This window comes from Calonectris borealis, chromosome 6 (genome assembly GCF_964195595.1).
Source record: "Calonectris borealis chromosome 6, bCalBor7.hap1.2, whole genome shotgun sequence".
Taxonomy (NCBI): domain Eukaryota; kingdom Metazoa; phylum Chordata; class Aves; order Procellariiformes; family Procellariidae; genus Calonectris; species Calonectris borealis.
Window position 1 is genome coordinate 32,848,169 of NC_134317.1, and position 12,442 is coordinate 32,860,610.

General features: G+C 39.6%; 1 protein-coding gene across 1 annotated transcript in view; it reads left to right on the forward strand.

Annotated features, from left to right (window-relative positions):
- Positions 1 to 12,442, forward strand: part of HECW2 (HECT, C2 and WW domain containing E3 ubiquitin protein ligase 2) — a 167,137-nt gene that overhangs the window by 109,962 nt on the left and 44,733 nt on the right. Inside the window, exons 8-12 of the mRNA XM_075153622.1 lie at positions 549 to 649; positions 3,181 to 4,518; positions 5,894 to 5,989; positions 10,037 to 10,187; positions 10,558 to 10,661. Of these exons, the coding sequence (XP_075009723.1) occupies positions 549 to 649; positions 3,181 to 4,518; positions 5,894 to 5,989; positions 10,037 to 10,187; positions 10,558 to 10,661 (1,790 nt within the window). The remainder of the gene's footprint in view (positions 1 to 548; positions 650 to 3,180; positions 4,519 to 5,893; positions 5,990 to 10,036; positions 10,188 to 10,557; positions 10,662 to 12,442) is intronic.

A 12,442-nucleotide genomic window follows, 5' to 3' on the forward strand; every position in this document is an offset into this window, starting at 1 on the left:
CCGCTGAATTCAATAACCCTTAAGAACGTATTTGAAGTTAAATCCGAGCATTAATAGCTTTTCTAAATAGGAATGCAGAAGTGCTTTATTGAATGAGAACTAAAATGTGAAGAACCTATCTGGGAATTTTGTGTATAGTAAAAACCACAAGGGGGCAGAAGGTTTTAAAAAATGAAAGGTTTTGTTAATTATAAAACATATTTTGGGTTGGGGGAAGGAGGAGGTTAGGGAAAAGGGGATGCTTTGCAGTCTTAGGACTTAAGAAGAGATTTAGGGATCTATAAAAATTGCTGGGGCATAATCTGTGTTTGGAAATGATCAGAAGCAGTTTGTTAGGCTGTTTTATCTGTTAACCAAAAGTATTTTACACCATTGTTGGTGTTTGTGCTTTTCCATACAAGCTAGAGTATGTGGCTGATTTTAAGATTCTAATAGAAATTACATTCTATCGTGCTGACTCTTATCTGATAAGAGCCTCTGATACAAAATACTGGAAAAATAAAAGCAGTTAAAATTGTAAAAAAAACCCAATATCTTTGTTTTTGCAGAGACCAGGTTCTCAGCTATAATCTTGGCAGAAGGCTCCCAGCTGATCATGTAAGTGGGTATCTCCAATTCAAAGTGGAAATCACATCTTCTGTTCACGAAGGTGAGAATTTGTCAGTGAACTGGATCCAGATAGTTGTATGGAGAGAGTTTCTATCTATTTCTATTTTTAGCATTTTCTGTGATAATATACTTTCTGATTTGTGTACAGTGCCTCTATTATAGATCTTTTCTATTGGGATTCAAAGTTTAGATATGTCAGGTACTGCTTTGGAGATGGTAATTCCAAAACACCAACACTTATTGTATTGTTTTCCTATTTTGTTAGCTAGGTTTTAAATGAATCTGCTTGTGAGTCTCATTTTATGGGATAGATTGGGTAATCAAATTCATTGTTTCTCTTCACTCTGTAACACCTTTGGCTGAGATAAGCAGTTGCAAGTAAGATTCCACCTGTGCTCTCCTCCCCTGCTAGTGTACCTGCAGATCACTGTCCTGTCCCCCTTTTACAGGACTCTGTTCTGCTTAGAACCAAGAATATCCGTTATAGTTATGAGAATACATGCTTCCATTAGGCAATTATTTTATTTCCCTTTTTTCCTGTTCTATAGGCAACTAGTAGAACATGGCTGGTGGAGTTACATGTTTGTCACATCGTATGTGTCTATTTACATGTTTATGATCTTAAATTCTCCTTCATTAGACTTGGTATATTCTCTTTGGTAGTGAAATACTGCTCTATCTTCTAACTTGATACAACCTTCTTGCCCTTTGTTGTAGCCATGTAGTCCTGTATCTCATTATTATTTTTGCTCTGTGTCCTGGTTTCTGCTGGGTTAGGGTTAAATTTCTTCCTAGTGCTGTGTTTTGGATTTAGTACAAGGAGAATGTTGATAACACACTGATGTTTTCAGTTGTTGCTAAGTGCCCTCCTAGTCCAAGGACAGCTCCCGTGCCTACTGACTGAGCTAGGTACTCGAGATGGGAGGGAACATAATCAGGACAGCCAGCCCAGCTGGCCAATGGGGTATTCCATACCATGTGACGTCATGCTCAGTATATGAAGGGTAGGCGTGATCCAGGAACCGATCGCTACTTGGTTATCCGTCAGCGCGGGTGGTGAGCAATTGCATTGTGCATCACTCATTTTGTATGTTCTATCATTATCATTATTATTTTCCCTTTCTCTGTTCTATTAAACTGTCTTTATCTCAACCCACGAGTTTCTCTCACTCTTACCCTTCCGATTCTCTCCCCGTCCCGCTGGGGGTGGAGGGGAGTGAGTGAGCGGCTGCGTGGTATTTGGCTGCCTGCCAGGTTAAACCACGACAGTCCTTTTTGGCGCCCAACGTGGGGCTCGAAGGGTTGAGATAACGACACATCTGACCCGAACGGGTTAAAACAAATTTGTTATAAACATTCATTATATCAGTTTAGTACTCGATGTTCACAATGTTGGTTTATTTGCTCTCAGAGTTTTTGGATCTGTTTTTGGAGTTGTGGTATATAGCACCTTACTGGCTGTCTATACTGCTGATTATCAGTTTTTATGTGGGGTTGGTCATTTCTGGGAAATGGATTAAGGTCATTGCTTTGCTATACTGTGTGACCTGGCTTTATGTTATGATAAAATTATTGGTCACGAGCCTGTACTCAGCACTGCCATCATCCTCTTCTTCGGGAGCTATCTTTTGGAAACTATTAATAATTACACTTCTTACGTCTTCACCTCAGAGGATGAATTTAGGGGGGAGACAGGATGGGACACTTTCTCCCACTTGTTCACCTTCCCCTCCATATCTTCAGAAACTCCTTTTTCTATTTTTCACCATTAAAAAGAAGATGCTTGTCTTCAGTCCTGTTTGTTGCCAGGCACTCTAGTTCACAGACTTCACTGTTAAGTTTTTTGCAGGCTTTTACAGACACTTACATCTGGATTATTCAACTCTGTGCTGCTTTAATTCCCTTGTGGAGAGTTACCATCTTATCTCTCAAATGAGATGGCTTATTTTCATTTCCCTTTTATATGTACTACCGTAGCATACCTAATATCTTACTTAGGTAGATTCCCATTCTTTACAGTGGAAAAGTTCTATAAATTAATTCAAAATAAGTGTTGTGTATATAAGTTGATATCTGTACACAATTTGTGCTTCCTCATGTGATCTCAGATGCTGGTTTGCATGCTGCTGTGGGTATAATTACAGCTGGTGTCAGTGGCTGGCTTTGTGTAAATCCTACTTTTGGATATGAGAGACACGCTGTAGAAAACTGGTTCCTTGGTTGTGAGGCTGGTTTTACTGATATTTTGGCAAGATGCTTGGCAGTGCTCTGTCTTCTGAAAGCAAAATGGGAGTCCTTTAAAGTCATACTTCACACCCCTTAAATTTTCTATATCCTACAAAATAATATAGACTTACACAGAGAAAGTTCTGTAATTGCTATTATAACGCTGTAGATGGCTCTATTGTTTTAATTGTATTTTCTTCCCTTAGTTGTCTGAATGAAATAAGCAAACATCTTGAAAGATTTGTATTTTTATATCACTTCTGTGATCTTCTGTGGTGCAGGCAAGGTAGAATGAACTGTCTGTTGCTGCATTGTGTTTCACATTCAGTCTTTGTGTCTCTGCAGATGCTTCACCAGAAACAGTTGGCACTTTGCTAGGAGTGAACTCTGTAAATGGAGACTTGGGGAGCCCCTCCGATGATGAGGACATGCCAGCAGGTCATCACGATACATCTACAGTATGTTCCAATGGTCCAGTCCTCGAGGAATCTTCTGGAGAAGCAATCCTGAGACACCCTTTAAGGACTAGTACAACTCTGGAAACGGACCAGGATGAGTTGACCTCTGGAGCTTCAAGATCATCACCTATCAGAGGTCGCCAGGACTCACTAAATGACTATTTGGATGCAATAGAACACAATAATCATCCCAGACCCGGGACGTCTGCCTGTGGTGAGCGTCCACGTGGAGCCTCCCCAAAACTGAGGAGTAGCTTCCCTACTGACACAAGACTTAATGCTATGCTTCACATTGACTCAGATGAAGAGGAGCATGAGCTACATCAAGACTTGGGTTTTCAGTCTTCCTTGGACGACGATGGTGGTTTAGTAATGCTTAATGGTGCTACAAGAAATGTTGAAAGAAATGGTTTAAGTTACTCATCAGATCAGGTAATGCAAGGGCCTGCAGAGAGTGAAAATGTTTCAGCCTCTGAAGCTCCTTTGCCATCAACTGATGACCAGCAAGAGACTCTCCCAGAGCTTCCACCATCACAGTTAGCAGGAGGTGAAAGCCTGCAAGGTTCTCAAAGTGAAGCACCAGCAGACCAGGCTGGCAGTGAGTCGTGTATCGCTCAGGAGGCAGAGCAGCCTCATAGCAGTGCAGATGCAGGAGCTGCCGATGCTGCTGCCGGGAGCAGAAGGGGCGTTAGTGAAACAGAATCCATTGATCAAGGGTCTGAACCTTCCCAGATGTCATCAGAAACCGAGCAGAGTGATCCTGCTCGCACGGAAAGCGTCAGTGAGGCTAGTACCCGGCCAGAAGGGGAGAGTGATGTAGAAGGGGCAGACAGCTCTTGCAATGAAAGCGCGACTGTGCGACGTTCCTCAGTTGAAATGCGATGTTCTTTTGAAAGTGCCAGGTTTCCTGAGACTCCAGCCTTTTCTTCTCAGGAGGAGGAAGAGGGAGCTTGTGCCACCGATGCGGCTAGAATTGAGCCAGGTGTTGAAACACAGGACTCTGCAAGTACTTCTGGTTCTCTGCCTGTGGTACAGTTACCTCAGGAGGAAGTACAGGAGGCTGAGGCAGGTGAATTACAAGACCAAGACGAAGCAGAAGAAATCTGGCAAAGAAGAAGAAGCCTGCAGGCGGCAGCTGCCAATAGCCAGTCTCAGGATGAAGAAACTGAAGGAGCTCAAGCAGCTTGTGAGGGTGCCACAGCACAGGTTGAAGGAGCTACTGGAGGTAATAACTGCAGGAGGCACTTTCTGAAGTGACCTTTCTGCAGCCAGTAAAAATTCATTTAAAAAACTAACATCTGAAAATAAAGATCTTCATTTCTCAATTTCATTCTCTTTCAAGATTTTTTTTTTTGTTCCATTGAGGTTTATTCCCATCTTCAAGAGAGTCTTGGAGTTTTTGATTTAACAAAAAATCAAACCTGAAATATCCAAGACATGTTTATTTTGAAACTGGATATATTTTAATTCTTGAGAGAGTAGTGAGGAGGATGAAGAGGAGGAAAGAATTCCACAATGTTACATTGCTTGCTAATCAAAATGGTAATAGGGGGGGAAATAATCCCAAAACTACGAAATGCAAACTAGAATTTGTATTTGGGTCTTCTCTTTGGCGTGTTTATAGGGGAAAGAAAATATATGCCTATATTAGCATTAGAACATAAGGGTAATCAAAAGAAAGGGGAGAAGAAAAAAAAAGAACTGGTTTTTAGTCATACTTCAGGCTGTTTATCTTCCTTTTCTCAGACACATCCTAGCACAGCTGGAACCATGGGAGGAGCTAACACTGAGTTGAAGGAGGAGTTAAAGTTTCAAGTTAACACTGGGAAACTCTTACCAATTGTAAAATTATTTTAACAGTTGAGAATTTTTTGTCTCACTAAAACCACTGAAAGTAGAAATGTGTCCCTAATGGATTGTTTCCAAGCACATTTCACAATGGATTATCCATCCAGTTTCTTCAGGGACTGAAGTGCATCTAATCAAGTGGGTGCATTCAAACTGGATTTCTGAATGTGTCTTTTTCATAACATTTCAAAAGTTTTGGGATCTATTAATTTCTTCTCTTCTTAAACAGCTCTTTGATTTGGAAAGAATAATTTTGGTGTTTGTTTCAAATACTGTCAATATGTTCTTTTACATAATTTTCTAGAATTTGGGACTCCTTTTATTAGGTGTCAGGTTGCACTGTGTTTTGCAGATCAGTGTGGCTGCAGCAAGGAAGGTCAGTGGACAGTTTCACCTCCCATTCTTACACCAGGTTTCTGTGGTGGCCAGGTGGAGCTTTGTCCTTGTCCCTTGGTGTGATACGGCTCTAGCACATGCTGTTGTTTCTGTGCCCTGGATTCTGCTGGTCACAGGTGGATGCGGCACATCCCAAGAGGTGATGTTTCCAGGACCAGGACTGCAGCGCAATCCAGAGAAATCACTTACCCAGAACTGCAGACATAACTTGTTTTGCCCCCCAAAATAGATGACTATTAGATATATCCTAAAATATCGTCCTGCAGAAGCTTTAGCATGTCTTGCTCACTTTAGAGGCAGCACTAGGGCTTCTCCACATTGACTGAAAGAATAATTTGTGTGCATTTTGATTGCAGGTTCTCAAGCCAATGGCCATCAGCCCTTGAGGTCGCTGCCTTCGGTACGTCAGGATGTTAGCCGCTACCAGAGAGTGGATGAGGCTCTACCACCAAGTGAGGTTCTTCATACTTTAATTGGGGGATAGGCTGCCTGGATCTCGTTACTGAGATCTCATTACATTTCTTTTTTAAATGTGAGAACTGAGAACAAACAGCTGAGAAGTTCTAAGTGAGGAGTGATGATGATGAAGTCTAGTGCTGTTTTGTAAAAGGCATTGTGCTCAGTCTGCAAACTATCAGGATGTGTTATCATAATTACACCTGGTGTATACAGACTTGCTAAGTGACATTTGCGGAGAAGTAGGAAGGCACGGTGCTGCCTTTTCAGTATGCAGTGCGCATGGGTAGGGAGGTGAGGTGATATGCTGTATGAGGCACTTGGAGGGAAAGATGTCAAGCACTCTGAAATCTCTGAATACTTCTTGTATGGTGATGATTTACAAAGAAATATATGACATCTTTAATCTGTGTGTCTGTGTTTTCCTTGCATTTTTTGAGGCAGCATGAAGACTTTTTGAATTAAAATAAACCTGGGTATTAAGCAACAGTTCGATGAGCCTAAATTGATAGATAAAGTGTAATTTCTCTAAAGCATATGAAAAATACATTGCTCCCAATTCTTGGACTGATTCACTTGCTTAAACTTGGGGCAATCTATTCAGTATTAGATACTTAAAGAAAGGAGAAAGGACCAAAAAAAAGCTACACAGCTAATAGGCAAACATTACTTTAAAACAAGCAAAAAAAGTTAAATTCAGACCCACTGAAGTCTGCGGCAAAGCTCTATTACTTTAAAGGAGTCAGGAATGTAAAATGGATAGATCCTTATTTCACAGCATGGAATGGAACTGTGTTTGCTCTGTAATTGGAGAGGGTAACTGGAAGGAGCCTGATAGCAGAACGCAGATATAACTGTGTATTGGAAAGCCAGGGTGATGAGAAGATTTTGCTCCCTGCTGCTTCTGTTATAATCAGTGCATATAACAAATTAGTCCTGCGTGCAGATCCTGAAGTTAATTAACTGCCACCTCAATAAACCAGTATTACTTTTTACAAAATTGTGCCTGGGAGACATATATTTCAGTTGCATTTTTATCACTTTTCATGCTGAAGAAGACAGCGAACATTCGGGACATACGCAGAGATCAATGTAATAAATGAGAAATGCATGGAGATAGCTTTTATAGTATCATGGTTTATATATAGATTGCTTTTTGTGTTTCAGAAGCAAACTATACACTACAATAACTTGGAAAAACTATTGGAATGTTAATGGAAAAGGTTTGGCTGTGTGGTATTTTAACATTTCTGACATTTGCTGGGATTTTACACAGTCATGCACGGGCATGCATATACACATTGCCCCTTTACAATCAAAGCCCAGTGCAATCTTTATGTAGATCGTTCATTTGCTAATGTGAATAAAATCTTAAATACTAATTGTTGCCTAGATTCAGTTTTTCTCTGTAAAGCTCTGCTTTCGGATATGTGACAGTTTTAATGTTTTAATAGTGAGAAATTAGAGAAAACATTTAGAATATGATTTTGAGTTATAAACTGCAATTTCTTTGTAATTTGGGTTGTACTCTATTTGTTGTTTCACCAGAATCTGAAACTAAGAAAGAAAAATAGGTATATTTTTTTCAGTTGTGTGCAGGTTAAGTTAAAGAACAAGACAAAGAATTGAAATATTTATCTAGTATTTCTGCCTATAACGTGCAACATTATGCTCCAATTCCTACATTCCTAGGGAAAAATCAACAAATAAACTTGACCACACAACCTTGATGAATTACAATTTTTTGCAATTCAGCAAGCTAAGTTATTTGTAACACATTTATTAACAATGATTTGACTAACGGAAGATATCCTTGTCCATCACAACACTGATGCAGGTGCTTTACTTTAGAAGCCATTGCCCAAGTGTTTAAACTTGTGTATTTAAAATTGAATGCAGGCAAAAATGCTTTTCTTCTGCAAGACCACATTATAGAAGGGGTGACTGTGTGTCAGAATTGGGCATATAATCACCACAAGAAAAATCTCAACTATTATACAGTGGTTTAGGGTTTGACATTTAAGCAGAATAATGAATTCACAGATTTAAACTGGTTTGTTTGGTTTGGTTTTTTTTCCCCAATGAAAAGTCTGTCCTCTCCAGAATACTTCCATGTTTTGTTTTGATTGCAAACTCTGGTTAAAAATTTTGAGTATTTTTATTTCATCAGAAGATACTACTTTTTTGAAATGGGACCTTTGCACAGGAACATGTTTCAATAATTTTTTTCTTTTTAAAAAATGGAAATGTTTTTTAGAGGATGTTGAAATGTTTCAGTTTGCTTTTTTGAGATATAAATGAAAATTTTTTTTCATAACTTTCAAATGTGTTATATTTTGAATAGCAAGTACAGTGATTGCGCCATAAACTTTGCATTGATGTAATTGTGTTTATTTTTAAACTTGTATTTTAAATTTACAATATAATACCAAATTTTGAATTTTTTCTCCTGGAATTGAAATTTGTTCCTTAAACAGTTCTCTTTATTTCTACCCGATTGTGCTGCTTTTTCTTTTCTTCCTCAGAGCTTACTTTCCTGCATAGCTCTTGTTCACACTAGAAATGCTTTAAACACTCATAGGCTGTTTTTATTGTGCATCATAAAGATAGAAGGGTAATTTGCATTGTGGCCAGCTAAAATACACAGCTGTCGTGCGGAGATGACACGACAAGTTTATCTCAAAACCTGCCTTTCCTCCCTCTTCGTGAGTCAGCTCAGGCCCTACAGTGTAATGCAGCGAGCCACTTGGCTGTCTCCAAGAATTGACAGAAATCATAGTACGCGTACAGTAACAAAGCCTGAGGTTTTAAGGCTGTCAGTATTAAATACTTTACAGTAGAATTTAGTTCTCCTTCTCTGCTGTCAAGACATTTTTATGCCCTCTCTCCTTGCGGAGCAGCGGTCATTTAGGATTGGTTGCTTGCCAGTGGTTTTTAAAACGTTACTGCAGTGACTGATGTTTCCTCCTAGACTTGCAATGTAGAAAGTCTCTTCTAGAAACCTTCTGAGCTCTCAAAGACTGTTTTTCAACTGATGTGCTGAATGGTTTGCACGTTTTCTGCAGTTGCTAGTGCCCAAGAATCAGGCACATCTGTTTTCGTATATATAAAACGTCTTGATTTTTTTTTATTATTATTATGTGGCCCCCAGCCATGATCAATGTCTTCATATCTTGCTCATTTTATAACCAGTTATTAGGCAATCAGTGTTTCTGACCCAAAAAGTTTATGAACTAAGCCTGGGTGTTACAATGCACGTGGTTTCTGCGGAGCACCGAGAAGCCAGATGTGGTTGGGGAAAGGTCCCAGCGCCTTCAACTCTGCTTTCCTGGTGTGTCTCCACGGTCTAGACTTCTAGCATTGTCTGTAGTGTTGCAAAACCAGTGGACAGCATTATAGTTACTGCTTGCACAAGAAGTTGAATTTGCTATGATATTTGCAGAATTGGCAATTCTGGAACATGCATTTGGTATATGAAGGAGTTTGATTGTTATAATTGTATTATCTTCTCTGGCAGGTCTGCTATGTACCTAACATAGATACATGTAAACCCAGGAAGAGCACTGAGATCTGTTTTATTACTGTTACTACTAGCTGGGGAAAAACAATGACGGGTGTCAAGCTTTGCAGGGGTTTTGGTGCTTATCCATTGGCCTTTTGCACTGGAAATAACGCTCAGAGATACGATCTTGAATTATTTCAGTCCAAGAGAATTAAACTAAGTATTCTGATAGGTGGTTTTTTTTTTTTTTTTCTGGGACAATTACTGGTTAGTGGGAAATAGAATAGAGAAATGAATAGAAATTATTAGATATGGATTCCACAGAACCTTAACTACAGTGGGGAATTTGATTTATGGGGTAAAATAGGGAAAAGCTATGTCTCTTAACCCTTCACTAAGAAAGTTCTGTGCTGAAGTCATCCTGTAAAAGAGAAATAGAAGCTTGGAACAATAGATTCAGTTACACAAGTGACAGAGCTAAAAGAAAGAAAGAAAGAAACCCCCAGCTCTCCATAGTTCACAGTGTTCTATTGCTACTTAGACTGGGAGGCTCGAATTGACAGCCATGGACGGATTTTTTATGTGGACCACGTGAACAGGACAACAACATGGCAGCGACCCACAGCCCCTCCAGCCCCACAGATTCTCCAGAGGTCAAATTCCATACAGCAAATGGAACAGCTGAATCGCCGGTAAGAATTAACCCTTGTTGTTTGTGAATTGTGTGCTTGCAAAACTGCATTCACCATTGTAAGACTGAGTATGAAGACAGGGTCACAGTTGCTACCGCAGCTGGCCATATGTGTTTATTTCTATGTGGCTGTCCCTTTTAATTTGCATGTGGGCTTCTAGGGCTTTTGTATTCCACCTGTGTTCATAAGCTATGTGGCTAAAAAAAAATTCTGATAATGGTTTTCAGAAATTCAGAAGGCTATTAATGCAGAAATTAGAGGTCAGTGTATATTAACTTACATGGCAGAAAAGATGGGCAAGCCCCCTCGGAGCCAGAATTGGATCATAGTTACCACATACTATATATAAAGTCCAGTTTTCTAACCCTAGGTACCAGAGCATCCGAAGAACAATGACTAACGATAGGCCTGAGGAGCATACAAATGCCGTGGATGGAGCTGGAGAGGAAACTGACTTCCACCATTCTAATGCAGGTTAAAAAAAAAGATTTTTTTTCCCCCCCCCCCCCTTTTCCAAAGGGAGCACTCATCTCATAGATGATTTAATGAGTGACATAAGGCAGAACCTAACTTCTGCCCCTGAAAGCCTGGGTGAAAATGAAACCATTTGTTTTCGTTGCTGTCTAGTTTTTGAAGATTATGGCTCAGCCTGCTCAATACGCTGAAGAGAAGAATGTGAGACTCAGAGCATTTTTCTGTCCATACCTGACTGGGTAAAAATATAGGCAGGACATTTGCAGTGAAAAAAATATAAAATTGTGTCATCTGGGTTACAAATATTTTGAATCTGCTACTGCAGATACTGGTAGAATATAGGACTAGAAAGGACTTTGGGCAGTCATCAGCTTCATCTTGGTGCTGAAGATAGATAGGATGAGCTGTACCTCAACCATACTTGGCAAATGCTATCTCATGTGTTCTTATAACATGTTTTCCAGTTGATGGACATTCTGTCTTTTTCAGACAGTCTACTGATGTCGTTTCTCTCATAACATATTCTTAAATCCATTACTTCGTAGTCTTTCCTCTTGGCGCATGTTTTTAGGTCTCCAGTTATTTTGTTGGCCTCCTCAGGATTGACTTCAGTTGGTCTGCAGCTCCTGAGGAATATTTCAGAAAATTAAATAAAGCTATGACTCTGCTGTATGGAAGAGACTGTGGAAATGTCACGTGTCTTATGTACAACACTCCTTGTACATTCCTGCATAATTATTACTTTTTTTCCTGATAGTTTGACACTAACCACCAGTGTTCAGTCTTTGATCTGCTAAAATCAGGTCCAGACCCTTGTGTGTGAATCTTTGGCACAGATGTCTGGTTTTCATCTGGTGTCTGTGCAGTTGATTAGCCCTACCTCCATGCAGGTCTTTGCACTTTTCTAATGTGTCACTATAGTTTTGAATCTTGTCCATCCTGCTGTCCAAGTACTGCAGCATCTCCTGCTGTCCAGTACTTGCTCCTAGTTGAGCAAGTTCTGTCCTCCCTATCCAGTCATTAATAGAAATAATGAATAGAACGAGACCCAGGCAGATCTCAGTGAAACATCACTTGGTGTACTCTTTTTGTTTGACATAAATCATAACTGCTCTTCAGTACATTTTTGCAAACTGCTGTATACCCCTCTCCAGGTGGTTTCATATGTTTCAGGTAATTTTCTCCACCAACATGATACTGAGAGTAGCATGTGAACAGTATTAAAGGCGTTATTAACATCAAAATATGTGGCCTTTACACCACTCGAGTAGTAGAAAATAACTTCGTTAGTTTGCTGTGATTCATTCTTCAGAAATCCTGGTTATTTGTGTTTCTCCACCTTGCTGTCTTGCTGTCCACCTGTTCTTAAAAATGGATATAATATTTATCCCTTTTTTTTTCTTCTGAGAACTCTTCAGACCTCCGAAATAACCACCAATGTCTCAGAGATTGCTTCACCTAGTTTCCTAAGAGTATGCTTCATCAAGCCCAAAGGGTTTGAAAATCTCTGATTTGCACCACAGTCTTTAACCTGCTCTTTACCTATTCTAGCCTAAGAAGAAAGTTCTCTTTCTTCTCCTGTTTTTTAGTTCTTCTGGTTGTCTGGTCGTTGCTAACTTCTTGAATGAAGACAGAAGGAAAGATCTTTTTTAGTGAGCTCTAAGCATCATTACTAGTTTTTCTTCTTGCTAAGCGGTTCTGTCCTTGGTCATCTTCCTATTACTAATTTACTAATATATTTATAAAGTTAGTTTGTTACCCATCCAGTCCCTTTCATAGTT